This window comes from Pangasianodon hypophthalmus, chromosome 3, assembly GCF_027358585.1.
Source record: "Pangasianodon hypophthalmus isolate fPanHyp1 chromosome 3, fPanHyp1.pri, whole genome shotgun sequence".
Lineage (NCBI taxonomy): Eukaryota > Metazoa > Chordata > Actinopteri > Siluriformes > Pangasiidae > Pangasianodon > Pangasianodon hypophthalmus.
The window spans coordinates 14,620,555-14,645,412 of NC_069712.1; the positions used below are offsets into that span (position 1 = coordinate 14,620,555).

At 36.9% G+C, this 24,858-nt stretch overlaps 2 protein-coding genes across 2 annotated transcripts in view; both read left to right on the forward strand.

Annotated features, from left to right (window-relative positions):
- slc24a3 (solute carrier family 24 member 3) overlaps positions 1–16,549 on the forward strand; it is a 73,023-nt gene extending 56,474 nt beyond the window's left edge. The window contains exons 4-17 of the mRNA XM_026944022.3: positions 4,572–4,646; positions 5,549–5,633; positions 5,754–5,857; positions 9,198–9,272; positions 9,832–9,857; positions 10,062–10,115; positions 10,224–10,351; positions 10,501–10,661; positions 11,432–11,702; positions 11,812–11,978; positions 12,069–12,183; positions 13,108–13,220; positions 14,480–14,545; positions 14,696–16,549. Of these exons, the coding sequence (XP_026799823.1) occupies positions 4,572–4,646; positions 5,549–5,633; positions 5,754–5,857; positions 9,198–9,272; positions 9,832–9,857; positions 10,062–10,115; positions 10,224–10,351; positions 10,501–10,661; positions 11,432–11,702; positions 11,812–11,978; positions 12,069–12,183; positions 13,108–13,220; positions 14,480–14,545; positions 14,696–14,839 (1,584 nt within the window). The 3' untranslated portion in view covers positions 14,840–16,549. The remainder of the gene's footprint in view (positions 1–4,571; positions 4,647–5,548; positions 5,634–5,753; positions 5,858–9,197; positions 9,273–9,831; positions 9,858–10,061; positions 10,116–10,223; positions 10,352–10,500; positions 10,662–11,431; positions 11,703–11,811; positions 11,979–12,068; positions 12,184–13,107; positions 13,221–14,479; positions 14,546–14,695) is intronic.
- A 2,849-nt stretch (positions 16,550–19,398) lies between these two features.
- On the forward strand, positions 19,399–23,381 carry si:dkey-187a12.4 (uncharacterized). Its single transcript, XM_026941983.3, has 4 exons — positions 19,399–20,006; positions 21,413–21,630; positions 21,881–22,040; positions 22,214–23,381. Exons 1-4 carry the CDS (start codon positions 19,676–19,678, stop codon positions 22,387–22,389), a joined length of 885 nt encoding a protein of 294 aa, XP_026797784.3. The 5' UTR covers positions 19,399–19,675; the 3' UTR covers positions 22,390–23,381.
- Positions 23,382–24,858: the final 1,477 nt, after the last annotated feature.

Here is a 24,858-nt window from a genome sequence, read left to right on the forward strand (position 1 = left end):
GATTTTCCGACCTGAAAACCACGATGAAGGATTTGGACATGCTGTAAAGTTTATGGAAACACAACTAGGTCAATGTTGTTTCCACCAAGGAGCAAAGTTTATAGGAAAGGAAATTTAAAGCAGCAGCAACATTTAATGGATATGGAGCTTTAGTGGAACAATTCAGGAAGACGAAAAGGCTAAATTACTGCTATAGTGTTCTGATATACATCTGAAGGGGTGAGAGTCATTGGTTTATTTGAAGGCCCTGCTACTAAGAAATTGTATTAATTTATTGGGTTGGAAAGATTTAGCTCGGGGAGATCATAGCCTTACTTGTATGGCTATTCGTAAATACTTGTTTGCAGAGAAAAAAACTATCTTATACACTCTCCTACTGCTCTCTGAAATGTTTTATTCAAGATTTAGCTATAGATTGTTGTTTTCAGCATTTTTATGGTTGGTATGTTCTCCCGTGTTTAACAAGAAATACTATTTACAGCTCTGCATGTGGGGGCCTCTCAAAAGACTGACTTTAGTAGTTAGGGTGTGTGTATTTGTGTGTGTGTATTTGCATGTGCATTTTGCCAAACCCCAAGATCCTCCGGCCTGATGACACATAACTAACATCAGTTTACAGAAAATGAAATCACTTCACTTCTGCCTCGCTGCCTGCTGCTTGTGTTGTTTGTTTTTGGTTTTGCAATTTTGGTCACTTTAACAGCTAAACAATACATATTTGCAGAGCAGGCAAAATGTTGTCCAGAGCAGAAAGAGCTTAGTGTGATTTATCGTAGGCTGTTCTGTGCAGCTTTTCCATGGTTTACATCTCCAACATCATTGTTCTCTCTGTTTCCATCTGGCAGCCTTTTTTTGACATTCACTCAGTCACACTGTTGGCAGTTCAGAAATGTTAACAAATGGCTCTAAAACCCAAGCAGGCTGTGGGTGTAGGATGGCAACTGGCCTTTAGAGAGACATGAACAGAGTGAATGGTGTGGCTTAGTCAGTGAGACTGTGTGGCTGCTGTTAATTATGCAGAGGAGCATAAACATCACATCATGTTTTAATTGATAGACAATTATTGTGTTTTAAAGGAGAAGTTTGTAATTTTAGCACAGAGTCATGCATGTTCTCCTCATGTCTGTGTGGGGTTCTTCTCCTAAAACTCCTAAACCATACCAGTAGCTTGTGTCTAGGTGTGAATGCGTCGAATGCGCGTGTGCATGGTGCCCTGCAGTGGACTAGTTTCTGTGATAGGCTCCAGATCCACCATGACCCTGATCAGGTTAGGGTGGTTGCTGAAGAATATTTGAAAGAGTTTGTCATTTTAAGAGCTCTCTGCTGCTGGCAGGGGAAATGTAATTGAAAATGTAGACAATGACAAATCTTCCAATTCACCCCCAAAAACAACCCCAACCTCAAAGGATTGCCTTTTACCCCATGTTCATACTATTAGGCAACAAAACTGTAGTGTGTTTCTTGTAAGTGTATAATGACCACTAGCTTTATTTGCTTCTGGTAATACACTGTCCAGCTTTTTTAAGTTCTTATATGATGGGAGTCACTACAATATATACATTATGCTGTATTATTTATCTAATTTATATGTGCCATTGCTTTATTTTGTTTTTAAATATATTTTCATAATTTAGTAAAACCCAGGAAAATATGAAGCCATGTATTTATTTCCATTTTAGTGCCTTTTCTTTTAGTGCCACATGCGGTTGAAAAGAAACTAAACCCAGTGAGTTTAGACTGGTCTGTGTTTACACTATTGGATTAGTGTGACAAATTGACTGGAGCCAGTCATTTGGATTTGTTGATTTACCACTTCATATCTCATTTGCATAAAATTCATGTGTGGCTTGATGTAGCATCATTTTCATCTGTCATAGAAAATGAGTGGTTGCTCTGTTGTTTGCCAGTCAAAACAAGAAGAAGTTCTGATCCATCCAGTGACAGAGAAATACTTAAACAGAAGCCTGAAATTAAGATACTAACAAGATCCATTATTATTGTGAATTACAGATTTTCTAAATTATCTTTAAAAGGACATAATTATTGATCTGAGAATCTGATGATATAAGATTGATGTTCTGACACAATGTATACAGTATATAATGAATATTGTGTTAGCTTTTTATTATTATTCTTTATATAATTACAAACAGACTGGAAGCAGCTGATTTGATGTTAAAATGTTCAAATTTTTACAGATTTATAATTTTTTTCTCCTTTTCTTGGGTAGTTAAAAACATTGTTATTTTTAAATATCGAAGAAACACCATAAAATATTTTTTGTGTGTGTATAAAGATGCTTTTGGGATTTGCATCTTTTTCTGCTACCTAAACCCCTGAACACAAGTCTAAAGCCTTGTGTGTGACCTGATGTATGAGTGTGTTTAATTGAAAGATGGGGACTTAAAGGTACTGCGTGTTCCTCCGGAAGTCCTCTGTGGGCTCATGTGACACTGCTGTTATGTTGTGCTGTTTAATTAACTGCTTGTGCTAGCAGAGAAAGGTTAGTGAGGCGTTCCTCTCAGACTCCCTTCAGCTGCTACATCTTCGGGGTATACGTTCCCCAAGCTCTGTTTTGTCAGAATAAGTGTGAGGGGAATGACATAACAACAATATTTTGTGTGTGTGTGTGTGTGTGTGTGTGTGTGTGTATGTCAGGTTACACACACTAATTGATGAAGTCTTGGGTTTGGTCAGTACTGCTGAGAGTTCTTCAGAATACTTACAATACAGTATGTTAGCACATGTGTTACGTAAAGCTGCAGGTCCAAAGAGCCACTATAAAATTGGAAAATGTCTTACCAAATGCCATATGTCATTACCTGTGTAAATGTTTGGGTGTGGGAGTGTAGAAGAATGTTTGTGAAACACAGTGCCTTACATTTAGGTCACCTGCACAACATGGTTAGAGTTAGTGGTGACAACAGGAAGGTGTGTTTGTGTGTATGCATGCACATGCATGTGCGTCCGTGCATGTGTGTGTTGGGGGGAGCATGTTTTTATCTCTTGGTGGGGACTAAATGTGTGGTCCCCCCTTTTTCAAGTTAAGTCAAGTCAAGTGGAGTTTATTATCATTTCAACCATATGCAGCCAGTTAGTACATAGTGAAACGAAACAACGTTTCTCCAGGACCAAGGTGCTACGTATGACAAACACAGAACAACACAGAACTACAAGGGACTACATAAATTTATACATAAAGTGCACAAGACAGTACAATGACTACTGGGATAGACAATGGGCACAGTAAGTCCCAGTGCAGCACCGACCAGTACACAGCTCTGTTTGAAAGTGAATCCAGTGAGAATAGTGCAAAGAGTACAATATAAGTAGCTGAAATAGTGTAAACATAAGACTGGAGGAAAACTGCTTTTTCACAAGAACTGCAGCTTTCATTTTGAAAAAGAAGAGGCTAAATGTTAGTGGTTACTGAAGTTAAGCATTAGAATTAGATGTAGGCATAGCATTAATTAGCTGCAATAGTCATTATGTCAGTGGAAAGTCCTCACAAGGATATTAAAGCAATATCCGTGTGTGTGTGTGTGCATGTGCATGAGGGAGCATTGTATTGGTTCTAAACCTAGTTCTAAAGACCCCATGCGGTACTTTTTTTTTTTTTTAATTTTTTTTACGTTTTCTCTGCCCTCGCACACCTTGTAATGTTCATTACCTTCCAACCACAAATATATAGAAGAACCACTGGCATATGAATATGTATATTTATGTTTCTATGTGTATAGAGAAATGCTGTACAGCCTCACATAGAGATTCACACTCTGCTGATGCCATTGTATTTTAGGACAAGCAGATGTTGAACTAATCCCACATACACACATGAGCCTGCTGTGGGCACAGCTCTGATATAACCACACATTCTCAGAAATGGACAGAGTGTTCTCAGCAAGAGTGTGAAAACCGATGTATATGAGGATGAAGCTCTTGGCTGTATGCTCTCAGCATATGAGACCCTTATTAAACCTTATGCACTGCAATGATGAGATCATTCATTTACATGTAAATAATAAACTGAGGTTTAAAAAAGGAGTCATTTCTACACCAGAAAGACACCAAAGCCAGTCTAATTCCTTATGTAATATTTCCATGAATTGTGTCTGATCAGGAGCAACAGTCTGGTGGAGTGCATCTGTGTATCAAGCTGCTTTTCCATGTTGGATAACAGACCTCTCAGTAGGTTGTAAATAAAGCCAACGGAGCAGATTCTGCATGTTTTAGGTCCACCATTTGTTTGATCTAAATTCTAATTGATGTTGATGTGGAATTTTCAGTAGATTCAGTTCTCAGCAGTGCATTTATAAAAATACATTTTATAGAAAAAAATGAAGAATGAAAGTATTCTAACAAAACTATGATGCACTGTGTCACAATTTTTATTTACAGTATTTGGTGAGCACATAAGGTGAGAATATACATAAAATTTCACAACAAAATTGAAGGGAAAAAAAAACAGCAGGGGCCCAGAATTTTGCTTTATTATTTCTGATGTCAGTGTATGTGGTGTTAATTCTGTACAATAGTTTGAATGAATTAACTGTGTTCTCTTTTTTCTAAAGGCCATGTACATGTTCTATGCCCTGGCCCTGGTGTGTGATGACTACTTTGTGCCATCGCTGGAGAAGATTTGTGAGGTAACATATTTCTACAGTTAAAAAACTAATGACTAGTTAGGGTTTTGTTTTCATTCAAGCATAAGCCATTGTCATTGTTTGTGGTCAAGAAAGGGTATACAGTCATTAATGGGGTACAGTGTACAGAGAGGCACATATGAAATATGAGGGATTTTCCAACCCACTTTTGTCCAAAATGGTACTTATCTTACCAGCTCTCAAGCTTCTCTCTGCCAGATGCAATGCCAAAACTGTACTTCTTGTCTTCAAGCAAAGCCATAAATATCCCATATCCTACAACCACTTTAATATCAATAGGCTAGTTTGCCTACTAACTACATACAACAGACTGAATTATTTTATCTGCAACAAACTGGAATGAACTCAGTTGCAGCTTCTGAAAATGAAACAGAAGAATGACATATAATTAGTCACATCATATAATTAACATTCTAAATACCAAACCCTCCCAAAAAGATAGAAAAAAGGTACCATTTCTGGCCCCAGAAAATGCATGTTTTGGAATTCATTGTCAGCCATCAATTATTTGTAAAACTGCATATCATATTGCCATCTGTGAATGAAATATAATCTTATAGCATTATGTCAGTGCCACTGTGCTGCACTGTACATATTTGGTTTTTAAAAGAAATGACAGAGGCTGATTTGACACCTAATCACGCCTCTTGATAATGTATTTGTACTAACCCATTTAACCAACCCATGTATTTGTAGTAACCCATTTTTACAATTATGCCACTGGTCCTGGATTACTCACTGTGCCAACAAATACCAAGAATAAAACAAATACCAAGAATATTTCTGCCACACCCATACCCACAACCACAACCACATTGTGTCTCATTACTTAATTAGAGCCATGCTAATAATTTTGTTGCATTCTTTTTGTGTGTTTGTTTCAGCGCCTCCATCTCAGTGAGGATGTGGCTGGAGCAACATTCATGGCAGCTGGCAGCTCAGCACCTGAACTCTTCACCTCTGTCATAGGTAAAATCTACTGCTTTTCCGCTTTTGCGCTGTTGAAGCTTCTGCTCTTAATGGCAGCATGACTAACTGGATGCAGTGTGTGACTTTAACTGTGCTGTAAACTTTCCTCTGTGTGGCTAGGAGTGTTTATCACCAAGGGAGATGTAGGAGTAGGAACAATCGTAGGTTCTGCAGTCTTCAACATCCTGTGCATCATTGGAGTGTGTGGGATCTTCGCTGGGCAGGTAAGATCAGAAGAAGGCATAAATCCAGTCCTACAATATAGCTGTTATAGTGATATATGAGCAGCAATGCTGTGTGTACAACACCTGACCAGAAAAATGCAGGATAGAGAGTGAATGTAGAGCAGAGAGTAACAGGATTGGCAAGTGATAGTACTGTGGAGTGCTACGAACACTCGTCATGAAGTAGTAAATAATGAATCATACAGTATTACAAAACGAACAGGATTAACTTGCCAAGTGATACACTTAACTTATGCACTTAAGTCAAAAGGTAACAGCACAGCAAAAGTGAGCACACCCAGACTCACTGCACAGTTTACACAGAAAGTTGATGGAGGAAAGTCAACAGACAGGTATTAAGCTAAACTGTGTTAGGTTTTCCATGTGGTATATCTGAAATTGCACCCTGTTCACTATATAGAGCATTATTTTGGATATTCTGGCATATTGTACCCATGTCCGAAAGCATAATAGAGGATATCTAGTACACTCCAAAGATTCTACAGTGCACTGCAGTACTAGTGATGTACACTAGTAGGTACACAGCAACCATAATGCAATTTCCCATTTCACATTTATCTGCTACAGTGCTATTACTACTAACCATTAAAAACTAGGGGAAAACATATTAACATAATCATGTCAGTTAACATGCAAAGCAAGGCTAGATAAGTTCCAAGCTGTAAATGTCAGGAGTATTACCATACCCCTGCTAGCATTTCACACTGCTTGGATTGTATGCCTATCCTTTATATTTTAACAGTCTACTGCATCCTCCTCATTTCCTGGTGCCATGTTTGTTCATTCTTTTTTTTTCACTGTTATCCTTGCTAGATCTGTCCCCACCGTGTACATTTGCAACAAGAAACACTTTACCACCAAATTTAATAATCTCATTCACTCCACAAGAGTTTGATCGGTTGCAATTCCAAAGGGCTGATTGTGTTATTTCGAGAGGGGCTGCTGAGAGTAATACTCTTCTGTATTGCTACACATATATGCTTAGTTGTGGTGTTTACAGTTTTTAAGTGGATTTGTGTGTTCGTATGCAGGGGACAGTGAGGAGCAGCTATGGCAAGCTACTTTCATAAGAGCAGTCTTCTTAGCTTAATCAGTAAGAAATAAGGATTTCTCCTGACCCTTTTAATTAACACTCTGTCACTGAAACAGTCACAGTGTAAATAGCGTGCTGCTCTCGTACCTGCGAGTATGTAGTAGTGTATAGAAGTGTGTAAGGCATTGAGAGGAAAAGTCACATCACCCAGCCTACACTGCAGCAACATTAGCCTGCTCAGTGATTCATCTGTAAAATGATTGTTTACCACATCTCTGTTTATACTGCATTGGAGAGGGTACTATGTAGTTTCCTGGAGTCAGATCATTGTGGCATTGTGGCTGCCTATTAGGAATGTAACACAATGCCACTATGTGTGTCTGTATCTGTTTAGCGATCTAAATATTCATAACTGTGCGTGTATCTGTTTAGCGATCTAAATATTCATATCTGTGTCTGTATTTGCTTTTAAAAATAAAGTGGGCATGGCCTAAACCAAAGAGACTAGAGGACTGGGGACTGTTTGTTAATCCCTCTCGTGCAGTTATTATTTTTGTTTATACCTGCTTGTGACATTTTCTAACAAACTTAGCTGGTTGTATTTCCTAAAATATAGACCTGACCAAACTAGTAGCCAAACGAAGGATGAGTGAATGAGTGCTGTAAATGCATGGCTATAAATGCATGGCTGTAAATGCATGGCTATAAATGCATGGCTGTAAATGCATGGCTATAAATGTGGTCTTTCTTGTCCCACAAGTTTCATATCTGACTGCTCACCCGTATAAAAGGAAAACACGCCAATCGCAATCATTTTTTGTTGCATCCCAATGCACAACTCTAGTCTCAACTAGATGTCATGCAAACCTTTCTGGCAAACTTTCTAAAAAAAAAAAAAAAGAAAAAGAAAAGAAAGAAAAAAAATTAATAGTGCGCCTCCCATTTGGATCTGTATTTATATCTCTTTTATAACATATTGTATGTTTCTTCCAAATAATATATTCATATTCATATCCCTACTCTCTGTGCAGTGTCCGACATAGAGTAGAGTGTGAAAAGTTTTCATATTCTGTGATACTCCGCATGCTCTGTCCTGGTACCCATGATCATATCTATATGCCTTCTCTCCTTTACATGAAAACAACAGGATGTTGGGTAAACTTTTCACAATTTTAAAATGCTGATGCCTGCTTTCTCATGTCCTTACTCATCCTCGCCACATTCCTTCTCATTCACACACACTCAGTAAGATAAAAACACACACCCACACACACACAAAGAACTGACCTCACAGAGATTAGACTGCCTAGCAAAGGTGCATGAAGTGCTGAGCAAGTGTGCATCATGTGTGGTGTTAAAAGCCTTCCACTGCAGTGCAACCTGTGGTCGCCATGGCAATGCTGGCAGCGGCACGAGGTACCTGGGTTGCCGTGGCGCACCACTTCCGCCACTCAAACGTCGACTTTGCTGCTTTATATAGCAAGTACACTACTCACGTCAGCATTACACACTTTTACAGCTGCTCCTTCCCTTCACTCACCAGATCCCGACCGGAAGTGTGGCTTTGTATGGTACTTACTCTCTCACTACCGATCCACAGACTCTCTCTGCAGTTTCAGGAAAGGTCCTTTAGTGAAAGCAAAGCAATCACACAATCTAGTTTAATACGGTCTGAATCATGTTGGATAAAAGAAAAATCTTTTTTAAAAAAATCTTTTACTACTGAAACATGTGGGATGTGCTTAGTCATCCAGGTGTTAATTTGCTGGCTATATTTTTGTTCTCGTGAGAATTTTGCAGTTGTCTGCCACATTGATGTCAGAGAGGGACATTTTTGGCACAGTTACAGTTGTGTTTAATGGGAGAAAAAAATTCTACAATCTCATGTCTCACATCTAACATTTCACAGGGATAGTGGTCAGGTTTTGCTGTCAGCTCATAAAAACAAAAGAACAAGGGCTTTTTTTCTCACTCACCGTTTTCCTTCAAACATAACTGCAGTGTGATATGTGCTGTGTGATGTTTAACTATGCATACACACGCACACAAACAAACACACACACTCATTTTGTACAGACAGATATAAGAATAAAAGATAAGAATCATAATACATGAAAAGAAAAAAAGGACTTGTCAAAATGAATATAGATTGAAAATAAACATGAAGCTCATAAAGAAACATCAAATTATTCATTATGTCATTAATTCTCTGCAACTCATTTGGATACTTTGATGCTCACTCCATTCTCCCTCTCTCTTCCTTCCTCGTCTTTCCCCGGTGCGCAGGCCGTGCGTCTCTCCTGCTGGACACTAATGAGGGACTCCATGTACTACACTGTCTCAGTGGCCACGCTGATCGTGGTGAGTAGAAGCTCTAAGTGGTTTCTCATGCTTCTCTGACACCCATGACTCTTCTCACACAGTAGGAGAAGAGAAGCAAGCAGCTTTCCCTGGGGGTCCATAACCTCTACTACACGCCTCTTATTTACACACCCAGCATGATAGCTAGAGCCGAACAATGCAAACATGTACACATATCGCGTTATAGACACATAGCATTGTTACTCTGAAGTATCTGAACTACTGAGTTCATTTTACTTATTATACACTTGTGTTGTGTGGTATAAACAGTAATTAGCATTGAAAATGAGTTGAACACAAGTTTGATTAGATTTTGTAAAACTTCTTAATATTATATATGTATATATATATATGTGTGTGTGTGTGTGTGTGTGTGTGTGTGTGTGTGTGTGTAAAAATGAAATCTGTATAAAAAAGAATGAAAGTTCCAGTTGACGTTTATATCTTCAGAAGGTTGTATATGAGAATGTTGTGTATTACTGCCCCCTGGTGATAAATTTAGGTCAATGCATTTTATTTCTTTAATCTAGAATAAACTTCATTTTCTTTCTTTTTCCAGTTTATCTATGATGAGAAGGTTACATGGTAAGTCAGCTTCATGTCCTCATTAACCTAAGGAGAACATTCCCTTTTGTAAATTATAATGTAACAGATTGAACTCAGCTTCACAGTGTCACATATTTCTTCCCATTATGTTTTTCACTTATATCTTGGAATGATATTATAATTAATCAGTGCTACAAAGATATATTTATATGTCAATCAAAGGTTGTGTGTTGCATTTTAAAGGTGGGAATCTCTTGTCCTGATTTTGATGTACGTGGTTTACATTTTAATAATGAAGTAAGTTTATTGGTCTTTTCTGAACAAAGTCTAATTAAAAGGTGTAATAAGTATTTTTTTGCTGAAACGTATGTATCTTTTGCCATTGATCACTGCTGTGTCAATCAGATGTAACTCCTATGTGGTGCACTACTTTGAACGGAGGAAGAAGAAAGCTACAAACCTGGGAAATGGTACAGCGAGCAGCACAGACCTTGATGATGGATGTGATGCTACAGCTGTGCTACTCAAAAAAGGTAATAAGGACGGCAAATGTAAAAAAAAATCCTCTAATGTATTAGTAAAAATTAGTTCGAATAATGTCATTAAATAAAGATATAATGTAATGCTTGTGTAAAGATTAAGGAGAGTGGATGTATATAATATGGTAATCTTCTGTTTGCAGCGAATTTCCACAGGAAGCCATCAGTACTGATGGTGGATGAGTTGCTGTCTGCGTACCCACACCAGCTCTCCTTTTCTGAAGCTGGCATGAGGATCATGATCACTAGCCACTTTTCTCCACGCACCCGACTTACCATGGCCTCCCGCATGCTCATCATGGAGGTCAGGAACACACATCTAAAACACACAAACTCACACACACACTCATTTTCACAATTATGAATCAATTGGTTCAACATATCTGAATTTTTTTGAAAATGTATAAATAAAGTTCACATTGTTATTGTGTTTACTCAAATAATTTAAGGAATACATAATCTACTGTATATATACAGACTTAAATTAATATCAACTCAAAAAAGTCAAGTATATCAGGTACCTTATGTCATTTAAACTCATATTACAGCTTACTATTCAGTATTTTTTTATTTTTTTATTCAATTAAAATCTAAATCTGAGTTGGTTTACTGTGTATATCGTTCAAAGATGATCAATTGTACAATTTTATAGATTTACAGTACTGTGTGAATGTTTTATCCAATTCTGTAAAGCTAAATTCTCTCAAAATTAATTAAAGGAAAGGTTTGCATTTTTTTTTCCTGGAATATGTATTGTTCCTGTAAACATCTTTATGTTTAACAGAATGGGATGATATCGTATAAGCTTTATTAACCATTTTTTTCTAAAGTGAACTGTCAATGACGCAAAAAAGATGTCTGGTCTTTGACCCATAAACTTGTATTTGCATGGAAATGAAACAGACATGTGCTGAGGAAATGGCAAATATAACTAGACATCAGAAGAGAATGTGAATCAAACAAGTCTCAAAATTAATCAATTCTCTAAGCCTACAGTATAAAGTAAGTAGCACTGTATGTGTTGTGATGGGTAGAACAGCAGTAGATCAGTGTGTGTTTTGTGTATGTTTACAGAGGCAGCGTCTCATCAATGGTCATTTCAGTAACGGGGATTCTGAGGTGACTGTCAGATTTCCTGTAAGGCGTGGAATGGAGAACGGCATTGTGGGTGTAGAGCGAGGCCTGAACACGTGGAGGAATGGACACTGTGATGATGACACACGAGGGGCAGATCCTGGCACTGATACAGAGAATGAGAACGAGGATAATGAGAACAATGAGAATGATGAAGAAGAGGAGGAGGAAGATGAGAATGAAGGACCCTTTGTTCCTTTCCACTGCCCAGGTAGCTTCTGATAACCTGATTAATCACAGAAGCATACCTAATGGCATCTTCTATTCATTGATCTTCTGTGTGTGTGTGTGTGTGTGTGTGTGTGCCTGTGTGTGTTCAGGGGGCATGTGCAATAAGGTGAAGTGGCTGTTGGCATGGCCACTGAGTCTGCTGCTTTTCTTCACGGTGCCCAACTGTGCCTCGCCTCGCTGGGAGCGCTGGTTCATGGTCACCTTCATCTCCTCCACACTCTGGATCGCTGGCTTCTCATACATCATGGTGTGGATGGTGAGAGCATCTACTTCCTACTTCATTTTTGTTTGATTTTTTTTTCTTTTTCTTCAAAACACTTGATGCTATTCTTCCGGCTCTGTCCAGGTGACAGTCATCGGCTTCACTCTGGGCATCCCAGATGTCATCATGGGAATTACATTTTTGGCTGCAGGCACCAGTGTCCCTGACTGTATGGCAAGCCTTATAGTGGCACGGCAAGGTGGGCACAAGAGAAACCAAAAATAGTCAACAAATTATTATTGGTTATATGGACTAAACATTCATAGTTCTTTGTTAATAGTTAAAGGAAATCTCCATCCTGAAGCACTATATTTATAGTGAAATACTAGTCACATTCTTAGTGATTCTGGTTTTAATTTTTTTTGGTTGATGCTGTATTTTCACTGTTCCTGTGAGAAGTGGTTCGTTTGCCACAGTGACACCACAGGGGGACATTGTTAGCACAATTACAATGCTGCTGCAGTTACAATGGCATTTAATAGGAGGAAAGAATCAGTTATCTTAAACATAATGGATAACAGGTAGGTTTTGCTGTTGGATCCTAAAAACAAAAGAGCAAGAACTTCTTTTCTTACCATTTTCCAGCGATGTCTTATTACTGAGAAATCTAACATAGCAGTAGTAGAGGCAGCAAATATTAGACTCAAAATTCCAGAATGCAATGCAGCTTTACAAAGGAAGTGACACTGAGACAAGGAAGTGACATCTAATTAGCTATCTGTGAGATGATGAGTTTGAGCATGGTGTACAGATGTACAGTGTGCAGATGAGGGAGCTCGACAGAGTAAAGGATTAAAGTGCTGCTGCACCAGTCTCTTCATTCAGAGATGAAGCAAGAGCTAAATCACCAGGTAATCACATGGCATTGTGGGTAATGTTGGAAACCATTAACCATAGTGAAAACAGATGTAACCCTAGTTGTTTAAACTAAAAAAAAAAAAGTAAAGCCAGGATTTTGTTTCAGAAATAAATTTTGGATGCCACTGAAGATCACACATTATTTATAAAGTGTAATATGCAAGTCATTTTGGGTGGAATTTTCCTTTAAGTATGTAAGCTGTACATAATGTTAACTGCTGGTCATTTTAAATTTCTCATACTTCTTCCTTATACTGTTTGCCAGGCCTAGGTGACATGGCCGTGTCTAACTCCATTGGCAGTAATGTTTTCGATATACTGGTTGGTCTGGGGCTGCCCTGGGCTCTCCAGACTCTCGCTATTGAATACGGCTCAACAGTAAGTAACCAACAATTATGTAATATAAACAAAATGTTGGATATATGAAATCCTGTATATGGTTAGTTTTCCAGTAGTGCTCACAATATAGCCACTGTAAAGCATTAAATGTAGGTTTATTGGCTATTTCATGCTAATTTTTGACTCTTTCTTTTATAATCTTTATGGATGATTGTCTTACATCTATATATCACTCCTAATAACTGAGGACATTTTACTTTTAACTATGACCCAATTTTCATGCACTAAAACTTTCACTTAGTGTAGAAAGAAAGGAAGAAAGAGTGAACAGAATGAAACATAGTTAGAAGAAGGAAGAAATTGTATTTATCCAAGAGAAACATTGTGTACACCTGTTATACGGCTTTAAAAGTTCCTGTCCACTCCAGACTCTATGCATATTTTGAGAATGTTCCACTGCTCCTCTAAGACAAATACAGAGAGCTTATTTTGGAAGTGATCTGCAGCCGGTCTGTTTTGTCAGTCTGTCGGTTTCTATGAAACTTGGAAGTGACATTTTGCTGACTTATCCAACACCTTCTTAACTTTTTCTCTCCACAAGTCTGTTTTTAACATCCATTTGTTTTGAGTATTTGGCTTTTTTTGCAGTGGGCTTCCTAAACACCTTCAACAGATGGCGTGCGTTCACTCCTCATAGCCATATATACTGTGTGATAGGCAGCAAACAGAAACCGGGGATTGATATCACTTTATCAAATTACCATACACAGCTCAAACTATATATATATATATATATATATATATATATATATATATATATATATATATAAAACAACACACACACATTTATATACATATGTATATATGTATATACACACACTTATATACATATGTATATAAGTGTGTGTGTGTGTGTGTGTGCGTGTTGTTATATATTTTTCTATATATTTTTATTATTATTTTTTATATAAAAACACTCAGTCTGCCTAAATTGTTAAAAACATTGCTAACTAAGTGTGATTTCCAAACAGTCTTTAGGTCAGTAATGCCAGGAGAACTATATATAGTAAAAATTTCACTCTGTAAAGAGTTTGCCCAGGTCAACGCACATATTTCAGACTGTTGTCCAGCGCAGTATGGTCTGTAGTTTGGACCACTAGAGGGAGATAGTGTTTGTACTGCAAAAAAATTCTATTCTATTAGTTGTACCAGTAAGATATGCATGTTATTTTTTGTTTGTCTGTACCAAAAAAATCAGTAATAGTATATAATATTTAAATATTCATATTTTTACTTAGATTCATCTCAACAGCAAAGGTCTCATTTTCTCTGTTGGACTGCTCTTAGCATCTGTGTTTATCACGGTAAGCCTGAAGCATGATGGATGTGTGTTATTCCTTGTGTCTACTTACAAAGTGGTGGTATTTCTGAATATTTTTGTAATTATCTCCATTCAGTTCAGACTATAACGCTGTTAAAAGAACTCACGGTACAGCGATGATTCTCTCTTTCAGGTTCTGGGTGTGCATCTGAATAAGTGGACCCTGGACAAACGTCTGGGCTTTGCGTGCCTCCTGATGTATGCTGTTTTCCTGTGTTTCTCCATCCTTATTGAATTCAATGTCTTCATCTTTGTCAATCTGCCCACTTGCCAGTGACACCACTCTTCTTGATCACTACCCTCTCTTGGTTGGTTCCATGAGGACTTGTCATTCCTTGTCTGAGGAAGATCTGACCTGTCCTTTATGAAAAGTTTCTTCTTGATCCAGTAAATCCTCCCTTTTTTCCACTTGTGATGGAGCATTTGGTCAGTGGCTTTGGCCAGTGGAAAGAGAAAAGGAGAGGAGCAGATATGCGTGGTGGATCTGTTCAAAGATGCAAACTTCTTAGACAGGACCGGGAGATGTACAAAGATGACTACTGCCTGGTTTGATGTGAAAACAAAAAGGTTTGAAAATTTTATATGAATATTAATAACTGAATTGTTATTGAAATATTAAGAATTTTATGTCTGTGTGTTTTGATTACATTTGATTTATTAGCTGCTAAACTGGCTAAGAAAAGGTCGGACTGAAGACCATGGCCATGATGTACTGAGTACTTATGGATACACAAAGTTTATGATTTTGAAAGATTTCTTAAGAGATTACTTTAGGAGTAGCTAAAAGGTACTGGTGACCTGTTATATATTCTTATGGACAATACTGATGTGGTTGATCATGTGACTGGAGATTATCATGGGCATTAAACCCAGATTACGTAGTTCAAACCTCCCTTACCAGCTCTGTCTGGATGCCAGGGATTATCAAAATTGTGGATTTTTTTAATATGTTAAATAAGAGTATGTTTACTTATTGACTAGATGACAAGAGTAGGAAAGGTTGAAAGATTGCTGTACATGAACAGATAATGATATTTACAGTTAACTAGCTCTGGACATATTTCCCCTTGACGGTCATGGGGAACATGTAAGTATCATTGGTACACATGGTAGAATGAAATATTTCAATCAGGGTTCTAGTCGTCTTGCCAGAAGTAAACTATTTAAGGTAAAATTGAAAATGAAAATATGTTGATGCTGATATAAGAGATGTGTAAAAAGATGTTTACTAATTATTTGTTTTGTCAGTTACTCTGTATATATGGAAGCAGAGATTTGTCTATTTAATAATTTATTGAAAACTATTTATGCATTTATTAATTTCTTATTGTAGTCCTAAAAGAATCCACAGCTGTCCCAAAGAAAAGACCAGTTTCAGCCACGCTTTGTCACTTTAACTCTGAAAGCTTTGTGTCTCACATATTTTTTTTATGAAACGGATTCAGCATAATAGAGTGGCATGATCACTGCGAGGGGTTGACAGACAGTCTGTGTGTTTCACTCAGTGTTTCTAGTCAGTCAAAAGATGAAGGCCATGCAAACCCAAGTAGCTGATTAGCAGGAACGCATCCTGGTAAAATGAAGCTATTGTCTTAGCTAGTAGGATTTCAGCAAAAACATGATTTTATGCAGATATAACACTCTGGTCTTGTAGATATTTCAAAGTAGATTGGGTTCAGAGAATGAATCCAAATATCATCTATAAATAAATGAAAGTTTGTGTGTTTGGACTGTTTCACGCAACCTATTTGGATTGTCTAGTTTGGAGATATCACGTGAATGATAAATATCATTACCATGGATCTGCCTGAGAACTGTGAACAGTGGTACAGCATCTGTAAACCTATGAGCTGTATCTCATCAGAGGGCTTCAAAGACTTTAGATAGCCGTCCAAATCCAGCTACACTAACACAACCCAAGTCACTCTGTCAAAAGGCACATTATCTGAATATATACATATATATATATATATATATATATATATATATATATATATATATATATATATATATATATATATATATATATATATTTATGCACTGAGCAATTTACATGGTCTTACTGTTCATATTTGAACAGTAGAATTTAGCTAATATAAACCTAACTGTAAAATCAGCAAAGTATTTTTATCACAAGGAAACTGTTTGTACTTTATAATTCAAAATGTTTCAAAAGATTATCTGCTTTCAGATTTAGGATGTGCATCAACTTATCTGATATGTACATAGTGTAGCTCATAAAGCTAATTTTCAATAATTTTCAAACACTGTTAATTTCTAAGAGTGTTTCTTTCTAGTTACTATTTCTGCCATATCCTTTTCCTTTTGCTACTTGGGTAGAAAATACAGAAAATATCATTTTTAGATTTGCCATATTGATAAATGTGTTGGTGTATTACTTTGTAGGAATGTGATTCCCAAATCAAATGCAACAGCAGTATTAGCAATAGGTCTGATCAGTGTGTCACTTGTACTTAATGAAAACCTTGGCTTATTCCAGATAGAATGTATAGTATGGAACTGTTTTGGGTTTTTTTTGTTTCGTTTTGTGTTATTGTTTTTTTTTTTTTTTTTTGGACTATAAGTGTCGTTCAGTATTAGTTAGCTAGTTAATTTGTGGTTTTGTTGAAGAGGTTTACTTAAGACTTGAAGGCAAACAGGGTTAAAGTTAGATCCAGTTAATTTATAATGCAATAATAATAATTAATATGTACGTACAGTGTTCTCTCTTATTTGTCCTGAAAATAATACACTTTACACGACTTTATAGCTTAGCTGCATATTTCAGTCAATAAAGGAAAAGATTTAGGTGGCGTTTCTACTTTCTTTTCTTTTCTTTTTTTTTTTTTTGCTTTATTTAACATCTACACAACAGCAGTAGCTTTGGCATTCAAAATTAACACTCTACTATCACCGAATTTCTGTCATGTTACAACCTTCAAAATGCCAGTTACACATTTTACTTACGTTCTCTAAGAGTTATTATTCTGTCAGAGACAGGCTACTACACTGATACAGTTCTCATGAGCTGTGCTAAAAGGCCAGTGCCAGTTACAGTAATCATTTTTAGTAATGTACTTTGCTGCTGTTCCTTTATATACACAATAATCACACTGATTCAAAGCAAGGACAAGCACAACTTATTATTCACACCATACTTATGAATAACATTTCCCCCGCTTATATCCTAACCAGAGGCTCATCTGCTGGTGTTTTTTAATAAGATGAGAGCATTTCTGAACACACAAATGTGATACTTACATGGTGGATTGCTGATGTACATATATACATATATGAAAATGTATTTATATTTTTTGTTGTTACTGTATATCTGTTAACTATATTTTCATAGATACTGTATGATGTTTGGGTCCTCATTTGTGTTTTGAGTAAAATGCCCTTTGGTTTGCTAGTTCGCATGAAATTATTTTAATATAAGAATTGACTTCTGTTTATTATATAATGGTGGGCACTGAAGAAAAGCAGCTGTGGAATTAGACCTCTTAGATCATTGCATGTTTTTCAGGGGAGTACTGCTGGATTTTTCGATTCTTTAATGATGGTTCTAGTCACAGGTTAAGTCCAAATCAATGGTTTACTATACATTTGAGACAATATGAGAAAGAATTGTTTGCTTTATGTACTAAAGTATTTTGTTCAGGTGATTCAAGTGTATATCAGAGTACATTTTTGCTACTCAAACTTAAATAAAAATGATCTTTGCTAAGGCCAAAATTCGTGTTTCACTGATTCTGATACTTCATGTTATTAAAGCCTACAGTCGAATGCATCAAACACAAGCACAGATGAAACAACTGGGATTTTTATTTCAGTAATCCTGCAGAATGAATGCTATCTTTGGCCTCAGACAGTGTGCTCAATTAGTTACTCTGACTCATCTGATGGGTGAGAAGGTTCACGAAAAGGAGGAAAACTATAATATGGCATAGGATGTTCTGTTCCAGCCCCAAATAATACGAGCTACAATTCTTTACTGTTAATATTTTAGTGTTAGAAATATTTAAGTTTGTTACTAAGGTACAATATCCAAAAATAAATTCTTAACTCTTCTGAAATCACATTAAGATTTTAATGATAGATATTTTGTATTTAACTTTCCCAACAATAAAATGCAGCAAATACAGCCTTTACTGCTATTATATACAGGGTTGTTTCTAGCTATAAATGATATAAGCTGTTGAGGAATGTTCTCAAGCCACCACGTGATCCCTAAAGAATGCAGGATTTAAAAATATAAATATATAATATAATACATATATAAACAAAATTAAAGAAATATTTTGGACATTTTGGACAAAAATCATTCATCACAAAGTGCTGCACAGCTGATATAGGACTTTTGAAATGTCCTGTTTCTCTAGAAACTTTGTATACTTACCTTATACACACACACACACACACACACACATGCTTCACTTAATAATATATTTAGATGACAGCAGCAGCTTTGACATTCAAAAGTAACACAATATGATCACAGAGTTAAATATGTTTTTGGTGGCTAATCATCAGTAGTACTAGTTATAGTTATATTATAATTTTAAATTAAATTTGCACTGTAATAAACACAGCTCTGGATTGTCAATAATGGCCTGGACTGTAGGTTTGGACAGAGTGAAAAGTATTTCTTGATGGTTCTTTATAGGGGGTGCACATTGCCCATGAAGAACTGCAGACATGCAGGATCTTTATAGGGTTGGACAGAATACAGTGTGTAACAGGATAGCTAGCTAGATAACTACCTAGAAAGCATGGAGGAAAAAAAGGGGGGTGAGGAGGGGAATCTTACAACGCTCAATAAAGCTTGAATTTTGGAAACATTTTTGCCCTAACATTGGTTTGAGGTCTCTAATCTGTTTGGATGTGTCCTGTGTTCGCCCCGGTGCTTTATGGGAATTGTAGTTCCTGAAGGTTCTGGAAACGTTGCAGTGACGTTGCGGTAACGTGACATAACGTTAGCGAGCTGGAGGCAGTTTGACAACCACTTCCGCCTGTTTTCTTCGCAAGTCTTTGTCTTATGTGCTTAGTAAAAAAGAAGAGTTGAGGTGTTGTGAAGTCGCGCTGTGTAGGCTAGTCAGCTAGAATAAGAGCGATGGAAGGCAGTAATGGCACCAGCTCGAAGTGGGCGATGGAGCGGCGGGTGGAGGGGCTGGTGAACAAACACATGGCAGACATGGCACTGGACACACTTCAGCAGCGACTCTCTGCTGTGTCCCAGGAAATGAACCATCTGTCTGCTGAAATATCCAGACGAGAGGACTCGAAGCGTGTGGAGGATTTACCGCGGAGGAGTGACCCTCACTTCATCACAGGCTCTCTCCCGGAGTCTTATCACGAAGAGCTAGTGGAAGAAAAAAAGTTAATGCCAAACACATCCACATCAACATCCACATCAACATCCTCCTCCTCCTCCTCCTCAGCAGGTAGGCGTGTAGCGGGGTGCTGTGAGCTTTATTCTGACTGACACCTTCACACATGACCCAACTCAACTACTTCTACAAAACAACAGGAGCCTGCTCTTACTACCTGCACTAGTCTACTCAGTTAAATGTCATTTAAATGCCATTCAATAGTGGCACCTTTAATATCATATAATTAAAACAATCAGTTGTGGATGAATTAAGCTATAGTTTCATTCAGGATCAGGATACTAATTTTACAAGAATTATACAAGCACTGAGCGTGCGCTGTTACAGTAAAATAATCAACAACAGGATGATATGATTTATTTTACAATAACAGCATGTCCCAAAGTGTTTCATTCCCCTTATACCACAGTGATTTCCCAATGATTCAGCTTTTTCAATTTATTAAAGAATGACACATACTTTTAACTGTTTATAGTTACATTTAACGTTACAGAACATCTGCAAAACAAGTTAGCTCCTGTTATCACTTGTATTATATCAGCAATAAACATTCACTCCCTCACTAGCATCACTATTTTCTCTCTCCTGAAGTTAAAATCTCAGCTTGTCAGCTTGTGTTACTGAGAAACTGGAAACAGAAAGGCCTGTCCTGAAGACTTAGCTGTGCTGGAAAACTGGCTGACCGTTACAAAGCGCTGACACTCGAGACTCCTTACAGAACGCTTCATCGTCTCAATAACTATGTTTTCCTTTGTTAAATAACAACACGTTAATTTTGCTCATTATTAGTCTTAGATTATATGGAGCATCTGCCATAAAAGACCCTGTGAATGAGTTGTTATAGATGAGTTGCTGTATAACTATAGAAATTATAACATATCAGAACAAGTGCATTAATATAAACCTGTGATTTGAATTACAGCCGGCACTACTGTCAGAGCTGTGCTGTTATAGAATATTAATCAACACCTTCTGACCAATCAGATTCCAGAATTCAACAACGTTGTATTTATTGCCAAAAATAATAAATATTATATAAATAAAATAATATATAAATAAAAAAATTGTTATTTATTATATTAGGTATGTTTTAAAAACTCTGGCTGTGTGAAACTGTGTGCTGTCATATCTGATAAATCATGCAATTTCCTGAACAGTTGAATGAGGGCAGTAAAATATAGATCTAAATGGATGACTGAAAATTAATTTGGGCGCACCACTTTATCCTTACATGTTAAGGAGAAAATGCAGTTTAAAGAAAGCTTGGCATGTTAGCCAAGTTGGTATGTAGTGGGTCAGAACATCTCCCTCTCAGAGGGACAAGCTGCCACTCATCAGCGTACACTTACAGTGTTCCCAAACAAAGATTCACGTGGCAACAGGAGGCTAAAAAGCATGTTGGTGTTATATAAATTCTACTGGTAAACCACTGATACTAATCATATCTTTTAAAACACCAGAAACTGCAGCTCAAAGAAAAATCATATCACTCCTGCTGGAGATAAAAGAAGAACAACAGAGGCAGTGGGCTGTGCTAAAAGACCTGCAAGCCATGATTCAAGGACACATGTGTGAGGAGGATGTTGAAACTCTGGATATAGATCTACCACTACAGACAATGGAACAGCTTGATGAAACAGAGAGATACTTGGAGAATGATGGAGCGCAGAAGAGAATGGTAAATCTCTATAAAAAAAATATAATCAGAGAATTTGGTTCTTTTGTGTGGCATTGCATTTTGAACCCATAGCAGTTGTATAATTTAAAAATGTTTGGTATGATTTTTTATGTTATAAATTGTACACCAATCCTTTATCAACCTCTCACATCTTTCCTGTAACAAAAAAAAAAAGCTTTGTAACTGTTGGGTGCTACAAAATTTATGTATCACATTTCCTTAAAAATTCATGCATTGTCTATAATTACAGGTGTCTCACCTCTCCCGGATGGGTGGTGCAACAGTGGATGATGCAGTTAGACGCCTGATGCAGGCAGTTTTATCTTTCAGCGTCGGTTCTGAGCTGAACTGGGTTGGTCGAGGACAAAAAAGGAGCTTCAGAAATACCAGACTGCAAGGAGTTTTATTCCGTAGGTGGTCTTGGAAAATGTTGTTCATGCATGAGAAGATGCATAAATGTGAAGGGCTAGGTAAAAAAAAATGTATATATAGGTTTATGATGTTGGATTGGAGTTGATCATACGTGATGTATTACTAAGGTTCCTCATATAAAGTAGAAAAATGACTGCTTTATGTTTTACAGGTGCATTAAAGAAGACCCCTGTAGGAAAGGAGGCCACACACCATCAATTTGCAGATGTAGTGAAGAAGTGGCTGCGATTTGCTCCATTCAGACAAGGAGGCAGCGGTCGGAGACAGCATTACAAACCTCCTGTAGAATTCATGTGCCCTAAGTATCATACTGATACAGAAGGGTGACAACAGTGTCTTATTGTTCACCATCCTGTTTCAACACAGTTCAAAGTAAAATTCCAATTAAAAAACACATTTTTATGTTTCTCTGTGAATTATTTTAATGAGACTTCTAAAGTATGATACAGCAGGAAAATGACCTCCCTCAATATTGTCTTAAAGCATAAAAAACAGTTCTAAAGCAGTACATGTTTGGGTTATCTGAATCATGATTTATGAAGTATTTTAATCTGTTCACTGAAAATGAAAAGTATCATTATTTAAATATTAGTTTGAGACTAGTATTCTGGCTTTACTAGATTTAGTTGCAGGTGTTCCTACAGGTAACACAATGTAATGTAATGTTTTTTAGGAGTCACTCATGAGGTTGGGATGTAAAATCATGATATGCTCGTCCAGATGTCTACAGATTATAAGTGCCTTTCTGAAAATAGAAAGCCGAGTCTGTCCAGTTCATCATTCCACATGATACTGAAATGAGTGCAGAAGAGTAAAATAGTCCAGACAGTGTAAAACATTCTGTTATTTATCTAATTCAAACATCAGAAGGAACAGAGATTGAGTCGCTGACTTGATTTGATTTGTGCAAACCCATACAGAAGGTCATCTGGCTCTGTACTCTACTTTAGAAGTAGGCTTTTTAAAACATGTACAAAATGTGTTTTTTAAGACACGTTGGAATTTTCTTAAAAACTATCTGAGTCAATTATATATGCACATTCAGGAAGATTTGAGGCAGTGGCTGATCTCTTGAATGAATGTTTCTAGCAATATCTAGAATGGAAATTATAAACCTAAAATGTGCTGAGAAGTTATTCAGTATGAATGATAATCTGATCATTTTTAGATTAAGGATACTTATGGAACACTTCATCACTGTATGGAAAGAAGTATTATATGGTTACTTATACTTTTCTTCTACTTTATTTTAAAGCAAGCACTTGATGGTTGCGCATTTGGTTATGCATTTTACTTGATTAAAAAAAATCAGCAAAGAATTTGAGGCTGTCATGTGACGATGTATTAAAATAGACTTGCATGTTACACAACCTATTTTTTTTAAATATTAATAATATAGCTAATTTTGTTTTAGATAGGTCTACTTTATCGATTCCCAAAGGGAAGTTTTTGAAATATTTATGCCCTATACATTTATTTATTTGCACATCTTATAGCCATAGGCCTACCATAGAAGACCTAATGTAGGCTACTAAGCCTTAAACCTAATTAAGATGAAGGTAAGTAAATTACATAGCCCACCATCACCTAAAAATAGACCACACAGTATTTTTTTTTTTATTATTCATATTAGTGAAATAGGTGGTGCAGTGAGTGTTGTCACCTCATAGCTCCAGGTTCCTCAGTTGGAGCCTGAGCTCAGATTACTCTCTGGTTACTGAAGATGAACTAATGAATGGTAGTGTAAAATAATCTGGAATATTCTTATTTACTCATATACTGCTCACACACACATACAGTATATGTGTGAGCAGTATGTTCTTATTTACTCATATACTGAGCACACATATACTGTATGACCTACTATAGACCTGTAACATCAGGCAAATGGTTGATTTGTCAGCATTGTTATTACTGTGACACGCGCTCGGTGTAGTCCTGTGCTGCGTGCGCGCTCCCGTGTCCGTGAACGCCGATGACGGGCTCAGCCACAGGAGGGCTGCTGTGTCCTCAATTACAAACTTCTAATGTTTCCTTAAAAAAAAAAAAAAACAGCTTCGAAGGAAAACCACTACTGCTTGTACCAATGTTACGTTCATACCAGTGTTTCGTAGAAGTAATAAAAGGAAACTAACAAAACCACAAGTGCTCTTGTAGAAGAAGTAAACTAGTAAGTAAGTAGACATAATCTACTTGACAGTAAAGGCTAGCTTTAGCCTATAGCTACTACATGGACTGTAACGGTTGCCAGGTTGGCTGCTTTGAAGAATTAGAAGTGTTTCTTGTAGGCCTACTACAAGATTCACTGTGGCAGAATCCCACATGGCTCCATACTGGACATATACGTATAGAGGTCATTATTTAACAGCCTGTTATTTGGGACACAACCAGTGAAACATGTTACGTGGTTAGATTTCGCATCCTAGCAACGCATATAGGACACGAACCTGCGCGTGTGTTGTGCAGCACGCGGGGATTTATTGCTCAAGTGTGCACGGTGATATTTCCCTAAAATCTCATGATGATGTGCAGTGCAGAATGTCAACAAGCCGCGGTGAGATTTAAACAGGTCTAAGCCTGAACGAATAAATGAATGAATTAAGCAAGACATTGTTACTGTATAAACAGTAACTAAACTACTGGCATTAATATAATATAATCCGCTACTTTATATCAGGGGTTCTTCATTTTTATAATCTTTTATAAGTTAATTATTAAGCACTTTATTGGAGTCATGGAGAGTTTGATTCCTAAACTTTTCATCCACAGAACCGAAACTCGCATTTATGTTGAAAT

Bases quoted from the DNA above. Each gene is read 5' to 3' on its own strand.
- si:dkey-187a12.4 (XM_026941983.3), top strand. From the start codon at position 19,676: ATGGAAGGCAGTAATGGCACCAGCTCGAAGTGGGCGATGGAGCGGCGG. The intron at 20,007-21,412 runs GTAGGCGTGTAG...TTAAAACACCAG, and splicing joins CTCCTCCTCCTCCTCAGCAG to AAACTGCAGCTCAAAGAAAA. The intron at 21,631-21,880 runs GTAAATCTCTAT...CTATAATTACAG, and splicing joins ATGGAGCGCAGAAGAGAATG to GTGTCTCACCTCTCCCGGAT.